The sequence below is a fragment of the Pseudophryne corroboree genome, unplaced genomic scaffold (genome assembly GCF_028390025.1).
Source record: "Pseudophryne corroboree isolate aPseCor3 unplaced genomic scaffold, aPseCor3.hap2 scaffold_907, whole genome shotgun sequence".
Classification (NCBI taxonomy): Eukaryota; Metazoa; Chordata; class Amphibia; order Anura; family Myobatrachidae; genus Pseudophryne; species Pseudophryne corroboree.
The window spans coordinates 238048-247787 of record NW_026970487.1 but is presented as its reverse complement, the minus strand read 5'-3'; the positions used below and the strand labels follow the sequence as shown (position 1 = coordinate 247787).

Below are 9740 nucleotides of genomic sequence, written 5' to 3'. Positions count from 1 at the left end.
AATCCTGCTGCTGATGCTACTCTTCTAAATGCTGTAAATGTGTGGACTACAGGCAACCCTCACTATGTTATATATGTAAGATATCCGAACTTAATTTTTTCATGTAGGAGGTCATTAGGTAGATAAACATTGATTGGGCTACTAAAAGTCAACATTTATTATGTAGACATGGTCATTAGATTGACATGAGAAATAAGTAGACCTGAGTCCAACCTTCTTAATTTAATTAGTTATTTTTCTTCCTATTTAAGGATCAACTTGGACAACAATTGGGAATGGGAACCTGCAAATAATACAGCGGTAGCTGAGCTAGGCACCTTACACAACACATCACTTAACGAGGAATGTGAGAACAAAAACAGAATTAAAAACCCATGTTGAAATTTTTTACTATATAACTAAGTACCGACAACCCTTCTCCATACACTTATGTCTTGTCACTATTCATCCACGCAAGGCCGACCAGTAATGATTTTTAACTGTCACCCCCTTACCGGCCACACAGATAAGTGTTAGAGCTTTGTATTAGACTCACCTTTTTTTTTTACAGATTTTTAGTCAAATATTTCCACAGTGTGTTGTAAATTGCTACCTACTTTCCTGAGTTAGCGTTGAACCTAAAAACATACACACATGCTATCTAGCATCTTATTCTAATTTTATAAACATGCCCTCCTACTGTAAAATAATATTGTGCTAGCTATAATGTTTTACCCTATGTTGTAGAAATAAATCAAAAATTGGATTAGAAGCTATATTATTGAGCCAAAAAGGCTTTTTTTCTGTTGTAATAAAATAATAATAATAAATATAATAAAATATTATATGTATTAAAAAATATTAGTAAAAAAATATAAGTAAATACATTTTTGAGGTATGCTTTACACAGTTTTATAATGCTAGAAATATTGTAATGTCTATCAAATATTATGTATTTATATGTATGCAATGTTAAATATACCTATTATTTATTTCAGGTTCCTTTACAACAATTTCAAGGAAAGTTTCTTTTTCTGAAACAAAAACAGTTATGACAGACAATTTTCCTCCAACTGCGGATGAACCATCAGTGATGCCACATATTTTAACATTGGACAATCCTTCCATGGTGGACGAACCATCAATGCTGCATCATGATGCAACAGCGGACCATGCTACCATGTTGGACCAACCATCAATGCTGCAACATACTTCGACAGTGGATGATACTTCCTTTGTGGCCGAACCATCAATGCTGAAACATTCGGCAAGAGTGGATGATCATTCCACGGCGGACCAAACATCAATGATGCAAGAATATTCTTCTGTGGTTCAAAGTTCCACTACGGTAGAGACTTCCACGGTAAATGAAACATCCATGAGGCAAGAACAATCAACAATGGATGATCCTTTCATGGAGGAAGAAAATTCAACCATGCTAAACCCTTTAATGTTAGATAAAGGTATTTATTTTGATCAATATAATTAAAATGTACTATCATTGATATTCAATATGGTTAAAAACTATGTTTAAGATTAATGGTATTTATCTATTATGTTTTAAGCCATAGAAAGCAACATGGTGACTGCCACACAGACACAGGATAACATTAATGAGGAGCCTGTATTGCACAGCCAGAAAAGTAATATTGATACAGAAGATACCAACCAGGTGGAATTGAATGCAGAGACTGCACATTCTAGTGTAATTGACCATGGTCTTCAAGACCAATTCCTGGACTCTACAAATCAAGGTAAATTTTTTTAATGTATAAAACATAGATTTTAATGAGATCCACTATCATTAATAGATACTGGTTTTTTTATAACTTGATTTTTTGGTTCTTCTAACTATACTTAATAAATTGTCTGTAAATTGATGTATTAACTGTACCTAGAACTTTTTATACACACAGAATGTGACGTTAGCAGATCACAAACCATTAGCCAACAGGATTCTTTAAAGGAAACCATGCAGCTAATTGAGAGGAATAGAAATGAAGAAATGAAAAAAATTGAACATCAAATAAATCAGCTGAATAATAATATACAGATTCTCAACACAACACAAAGACAACAGAATCAAGCACTTGTCACTCTTGCAAATTTTTACGATCATCTTGTTTCATCACAGAATGTGGCAGCAATCAACTACCAACAGATGCAGCACAGTATAAATCAAATGCTAGCATGGCAGTATGAGACTATTACCATCACACGCATGATTTCCACTTTCATGCAACTGTTGACAGAAGAAAGACAAAGAATGTCCAGATCAGATAATCCTTCTTGTATATCCAATGCTACAGCAGGAACCTTTGTATCCAGCTGTACACGTGGAGACTATGTAACAAGCTCTACACACAGAGAGTATGCAACGAGCGCTGCACCTGGAACCTATCTATACACCACTTTACCAGGAGAATCTGTATCCACCCCTGCAGCAGGAACAGATGTATCCACCACTTTACCAGGACCCTATGTATCCACCACTGCAACAGTAACCTATGTATCCACCACTTTACCAGTATACTCTGTATCCACTGCTGCAGCAAGTACCAATGTTTCCACCACTTTAACAGGACCATATGCATCCTACACTTTACCAGGACCCTATGTATCCACCACTGCAGCAGGACCCTATCTATCCACTACTTTAACAGGACCCTATGTATCCTCGACATTATCAGAACCCTATGTATCCATCCCTGCACCAAGACCCTATGTATCCACTACTTTAACAGGACCCTATGTATCCTCGACATTATCAGGACCCTATGTATCCATACGTGAAACAGGACCCTGTGTATCCTCCACTTTTGCAGGACCCTATGCATCCATCCCTGCACCAAGACCCTATGTATCCACCACTGCAACAGAACCCTATGTATGCACGACTGTAACAGGACACTATGTATCCTCAACTTTAGCAGAACCCTATGTATCCATCCCTGCATCAAGACCCTATGTATCCACTACTTTTACAGGACCCTATGTATCCTCCACTTCAGCAGGACCCTATGTATCCACCACTGCAACAGAACCCTCTGTATCCACGACTATAACAGGACACTATGTATCCTCAATTTTAGCAGAACCCTATGTATCCATCCCTGCATCAAGACCCTATGTATCCACTACTTTTACAGGACCCTATGTATCCTCCACTTCAGCAGGACCCTATGTATCCACCACTGCAACAGAACCCTCTGTATCCACGACTGTAACAGGACACTATGTATCCTCAATTTTAGCAGAACCCTATGTATCCATCCCTGCATCAAGACCCTATGTATCCACTACTTTTACAGGACCCTATGTATCCTCCACTTTATCAGGACCCTATGTATACAACAACTTACATGGAGACTATGTATCCACTGCTTATAGAGGCCTCAATGTATCCACCACTGCACCAGGGCCCTATTTATTGAAGCCAAAACCAGGACACTCAGAATCCACTACTGGACAAATTGCCTCAGAATCCACCGCTGACTCAGGACCCTCAGAATCCACCGCTGCAACAGGAAAGTATAAATCCACCGCTGCACCTGTACCCTCTGAATACAGCCCTGAAAACACAAATTTGAGAAGCATAGCTGTAGCATCAGAAGTGCATTCAAGATTGCAATTGGCTTATCGACCTAGCTCAAGCTATGATGAGAATATGGATCTTCGAGTCAGATTAGAGCGTGCAAATATTCAAATTCAACATTGGAAGAGACAGGAAGCTAACGATGAGGATGAAGCTTAAATATTAAAGGTAATTAATAAATGTATATAGATTGCATTATCAGATAACTAAATATGGTGAGACATATGTGCTATGCTTTTTTTGAAAAACGTAACATAAAAAATGTGTTTCCTCAAGATAACAAATGTGCCCTACTCAACGATCATCATCCTGCACTTAAAAAATCCTACATATAACACTAACATTTATTATTTTTAATTAGTTTTAGCCATAGGCTTCTTATTCAAATTGTGAGTTTGAATCACCAAACTCAATAGGAAACTAAGTTAATCCTACATTGATTTTCTATTGTAATTTTGTGTATGGTTTGTAAATTTTTCAAAAAAAAAACATCATTTGATTTACTTTGGATACAGTCTTAGCAGAGTGTTATAGGCTACAAGTTTAGACATCACAAGAGTGGAGTATAAGCAAAATGCTGGCATGTAGCATACAAATATCTTTGTTTTATGTAGAGGACCAGAGCTCTGGAAACACACATGTAGACAAAGTTGCCTGAAATATAAAAGGAAAACAAATAAAAAAAGAGTAAAGACATAAGGAAGAAGAGTGTTAAACAGGATATAATAAACTTTTAAATATATGTAGATATTTTCAAGTTATTTGGACAGAAATCTGTCCCTGAAGAAGGGGATTTTTAACAAAACATGTAGGCAATAAAGGGACACTTTTTGCATCATTGAATACGGCAGTGTGAGTGCAGCCGATTACCTTTCATCTACATAGTCATCTTATGCCAAGCTGACGAGGAGGTCACTGCAGCATATTGTATTTATTGTTTGGAGCACAGTACAAACTGACACTATATATATATATATATATATATATATATATATATATATATATACATACATCAAACATCGGCACCGCAGACTAATAAATTAAACTCAGACATACGGCATTGCTTTGTCCAAGAAATGCATTCTTTCAGAATGTATTTTATTAGTCAGTAGTGCTTCCATTGAATGGTGATTTTTGCAATATTTTGGGGTTGTTTGGACATGATAATTTTGTCTGTGCCGTGAAACATAATTTATGATGGAACCCATTACTATAGTGCTTGTATATCTTTAACTTAACCATTGCTAATACAAATGATGGAAAAATCTTCGGTGCACTACTGATCTAGAGTCACAATGAGAAATATATATTGTAATATTTTATTATAATTAGGGTTGTTACCTTTAAACCTTGCATTTCTTTTAAAATGAAGACTACAGTTAAAGATAAGGTGGACAAAAGTATGGAAATTAACTTTCAAGAACTTACCTGTTTTACTTCATTTTTAGATATGTCACAAACGGTCTTGCGAGCCAGGGTGAAGGAACTGAAGACAGAGGGATACAGAGTCATCCATGTGTCCTGTTTGAAAAGACAAATCGATAATAGGAATATACTTTCTGAGATACTTCAAGTCGTGCATTCCTGAAAATGTTCTAAATTTATTTTGTTTTGTTTTGGTTTGTTCATGTTGGTGGGGTTCACATACTAATATGTTCAAGATAAAAATAGAGAAAATATATGTACAGACACATATTCCATATTACAGTGATTGTTCATGCATATATATATAATTTATATTCTAATAATATCCCAAAAAAATTATTGCAAGTTTTGTATTGTTAATAATTTGCATTTGCTTAACAATGCATTTATATATTCAAAAAATATATACAAAAGATTTGCGCTCTAAAATACACACACTATATGTAGTTGGATTCAGGCGGCTGCTCACCAGTTGTGGGCGGGCTGCCCCAACAATGGATCAAAGTGAGTGTGAAAAAAGAAAGAGTGGGAGCGCAGAATGAATCCAATATATTGTTTTATTTAAAATATTAATATGTCATCCACATAAAAATGCAGTACATGAACTAGCCTCAGAAAAAACAATTGATATTATATAAATGTAAACGAGACTGCCATATCTCCTGAACAAATATGAATAAAAAACCTTTAATAAACCCTAGTTAGGGCTGCATTAATGCTTCATGAAAATCAGCCGTGCGTCCACGAGCTGAAATGATTGTAAAAAGGAGACTGCTAAAAAGTGCCTCTGTTATAAGTCACTGTCCTCCTTATACACAATAGAATCTCATTGGTAGAGAGTGTCCCAGTACTGGACTTGCGGACAACCGTGCTGTAGTATTCTGTGGCAAATGGATAGTGATGGTCAAATTCTATTTGTGGTATATCACCTGATGTAGAAGCCTCTCCGTCAAAGGCGCTGTACTGAGCCGGGTTTGCTGGGGCTCTGTGCAGTGAACGTACAGCTGGTCTCGTCACCGGTGTACCATCCAGATGAACACGGTAGTTTAATTCTGCTGAAGGATGCTGTACCAGTCTGGATATGCAACAGTGTAAAAATACTGGAGCAGCAGATTCTCCGTCCGCTGGTGTAAAAATCCGTATTAATTGCGGCTACGGTCCACTCGATGCATGCGGCTCACAGGGTGTCAGGAGAATATAGCAGTCCAAATGAGGTCCTTCAAAGGAGTACCTTTGAAATGAAATAAAATTCATTTCCTTCTGATGAAACGGCCAGCGTTGTGGGACGAGAAACGCGTTAAGGTACTCCTTTGAAGTACCTCATTTGGACTGCTATATTCTCTTAACACCCTGTGACCCGCATGCATCCAGTGGACCGTAGCCGCAATTAATACAGATTTTTCCACCAGCGGACGGAGAATCTGCTGCTCCAGTATTTTTACACTGTTGCATATCCAGACTGGTACAGCATCCTTCAGCAGAATTAAACTACCGTGTTCATCTGGATGGTACACCGGTGACGAGACCAGCTGTACGTTCACTGCACAGAGCCCCAGCAAACCCGGCTCAGTACAGCGCCTTTGACGGAGAGGCTTCTACATCAGGTGATATACCACAAATAGAATTTGACCATCACTATCCATTTGCCACATAATACTACAGCACGGTTGTCCGCAAGTCCAGTACTGGGACACTCTCTACCAATGAGATTCTATTGTGTATAAGGAGGACAGTGACTTATAACAGAGGCACTTTTTAGCAGTCTCCTTTTTACAATCATTTCAGCTCGTGGACGCACGGCTGATTTTCATGAAGCATTAATGCAGCCCTAACTAGGGTTTATTAAAGGATTTTTATTCATATTTGTTCAGGAGATATGGCAGTCTCGTTTACATTTATATAATATCAATTGTTTTTTCTTAGGCTAGTTCATGTACTGCATTTTTATGTGGATGACATATTAATATTTTAAATAAAATAATATATTGGATTCATTCTGCGCTCCCACTATTTATATATTCTAATTGTATTTGCAATAATATTTGAATAGATTACCAATCGGAACATATTTGTGTGTTTAATGTACACATTACACAAATTTGCTTCCAAACTCGCAAAATAGTAAATTTTTAATATTGATATATAAAAAATTGGAATTGGAAATTAAAATTATGAAGGTAAGGATGGGATCAGATTAGCAAATATATATGGTTCTTTGATGGCGTAAACCATCTAGCCAATTGACGCTATCATCATTTCCCATGTTTCCCTCAAAGACATACACGCGTATGTATTTCCCACATATTGCGTCATTTAAGTTTTAGGGTGCTGTAAGTATGAGGAATAATAATAAAAACAATAAGCTAACATAGTATTTTCAATGAATAAAACTTTTATTTTCTAAAGGGTGAACTTTGAACAGGTTAACATATTATAACTGGTAATAGATTTATAAATAAATCTTGAAAAAAATATATTGTATATGTTTCTATAATAAAGATTAATAAGAATAATATCACCGCATCAGATTATGTTATGTAGGATCAAGATGGTTTTCATATTCTTTGTTGTGGATTCATTGTGGATCAAGTTTCTTTTCCTGTATTGAAAAAAAAATAGTCATACACTGTGTGCACAAACAATGATGATTCAATAAAAAAATTTAAAAAAGGAATTTTTTTTACGTGTTTTCTATATAATAATATAAAAACAAAAAAAAAATTTTTTTTCATATTTGTTAATCTAAGAGTAATTTTTTTTTAGTTTACATTAAGGGTAAAAATCTGTCAACTTTAATACCCAAACATTGAGAGATATTACACAGTTTTATTAGTATTGTATAATTTTATTATTGTACTATATTTTGGTAAATATACACAGTTTCTGAAGAAGATGTGGAAATACTATTGCCATCCTAATCTGACAGTGTTTATATTAATGATGGATAAAAATTAAGAACATTTGATTTTGGTTATTGTTTAAAATAATTCAATAGGAAAATGTTAAATATATTGCTGTCATAACAATATAGTTAAATATGATATTTTTTCAAATAAATATATTCAGTTGAATAATATTTTATTGTTATGTAATATTAACAATAGAGAGTGGATCCATACTAGGCATTTCCAAAGTTAGAGATATGGTCCTGTGTAGTAATATATATATTAGTGTATAGGTAAAGCAAATATGTTCATTTTAGATATGTTAATATTTTTAAAGGTACATGATTCCAGGATTCATGTTAGAAGTACAATTTAGTTTAGAATTATAATTAAATAAAAAAAAAGGAATGAATCTAAAAATGAAGATATGGATATCAGACATTTCAAAGGTCATAACAGTTAACAAGATTATGTAAGAAATAAATTAAAAATATTATTTAATGTATGTAATATGTTTTGTTAAGAGCTGATTAAAGTACGTAAACAGGCTAAATATAAAAATGATAAAAACTGTTTCAATAGGTATAGTTACCGCAAAACCAAATAATGAGGAGTCCTAATCAGCGGATTGCAGTTGATTGGAAGGGCAAACAAGATAACTAGTTTAGGTGAAAAAAAAATATAATTAACAATGTCAAGATTAAACTATTACATTAGAACAGATGATTAAGGTACATAAATAGAAGACAAATTATCTACATCAAATTGTTTTAAAATGCATATTACCTGGAAAGTAATAAGGAGAAAAAATCTTCTTTGGCTTGCAGATGATGATTGGGAGGTCAGAACAGTAAACTAATTTAAAAAAATTGAGTAAATATATTAGCAATGCAGAAAAGTTAGCAAATGTTTAGAATAGTTGATATGCACTTTGAAATTGTATACAATTTAGAGAGCAATATTAAGGGGGGTACTCATGGAGAGATCCATGGCTAAAATCTAATCAATCTGACTAGATTGATTAGATTTTCTGCACATATCACTCGTGTGTAGCCCCCTCTGCGATAGCGATGCGCGGTGACGAACATCGCTATCGCTGCTGCTAGATTGAGCCTGCATGCAGACCATTACAGTTACATCAATTTAGAGTTAGTGTCTACTATACTATATTGACATTTGTGTGCTAATAAATTCTTTATAATTTAAAAAAATAATCAAATTTAAGGGAAGGGGGTATTGCTTGTTTGAGAAATGAGGTGTAACAATGTAAGATTGTTATTAACCAATCATAATATTTAGTATGTTACATGCACAAGAAAACATTAATAATTTAATTAATACCTATCACTGTTTTGCATTTTTACAGTTTATACATAAATTAGAATTTATCTCATTGTGTTAAAAACAGTTATTTCATAAGGATAAGGCCAGGATAACACAGCATGTGTCTAAATGAGTTATGGAACCACAGCATACTGCATGCCTTTAAACTTTTTTTTTATTATAGTGATGCCAACACTGTGGCAGTGCATGCTGGGTAGTTTAGTTACACAGAAGTTGGTGAGACAAAGGTTGCCTAACCATTACCTAGTCCATGGTTTCCTTCGGCATTTTAAATACACCTCCCAGCAAGCATGGACAACATGTTTAAATATAATAAAAGCAAACCTGTGAGAGTGCATGCTGGGATGTTTATTTCAACAGCAAATGGAGAACCACAGCATGTACACCATGAATTAGGCAAATAAAAAAATCTAACCGTTGCAGTAAAAATAGGATTTCAAAAATGGTGCAACCAAATATATATATATATTTGTTTTGATATAGAAAATATTGTAAATCTGTTTGATAAACAA

The 9740-nt window shown here is 34.6% G+C and overlaps 1 protein-coding gene and 1 long non-coding RNA gene across 3 annotated transcripts; one reads left to right on the top strand and one right to left on the bottom strand.

The window, feature by feature from the left end:
* Positions 1-946: 946 nt before the first annotated feature.
* LOC135045367 (uncharacterized) lies at positions 947-8545 on the bottom strand. The gene is made up of 5 exons (XR_010237843.1): positions 8477-8545; positions 7519-7598; positions 5003-5095; positions 4079-4228; positions 947-3551 (listed from the first exon to the last, which is right to left on the bottom strand). It is a non-coding gene; the product is annotated as an uncharacterized LOC135045367 (long non-coding RNA).
* On the top strand, positions 1031-5108 carry LOC135045366 (serine-rich adhesin for platelets-like). 2 transcript variants are annotated; one of them, XM_063955292.1, is made up of 4 exons: positions 1031-1442; positions 1545-1733; positions 1896-3742; positions 5023-5108. In XM_063955292.1, exons 1-3 carry the CDS (start codon positions 1031-1033, stop codon positions 3731-3733), a joined length of 2439 nt encoding a protein of 812 aa, XP_063811362.1. In that variant the 3' UTR covers positions 3734-3742; positions 5023-5108. The 2 variants fall into 2 exon arrangements, with proteins under 2 accessions (XP_063811362.1, XP_063811360.1); XM_063955290.1 differs by having other exon boundaries at positions 1878-3742.
* Positions 8546-9740: the final 1195 nt, after the last annotated feature.

Excerpts from the sequence above, each read along its gene's own strand:
- LOC135045366 (XM_063955290.1), top strand. The coding sequence starts at position 1,031 with ATGACAGACAATTTTCCTCCAACTGCGGATGAACCATCAGTGATGCCA. Across the intron at positions 1,443-1,544 it reads CCCTTTAATGTTAGATAAAG|CCATAGAAAGCAACATGGTG; the intron begins GTATTTATTTTG and ends TTATGTTTTAAG. Across the intron at positions 1,734-1,877 it reads CCTGGACTCTACAAATCAAG|AACTTTTTATACACACAGAA; the intron begins GTAAATTTTTTT and ends AACTGTACCTAG.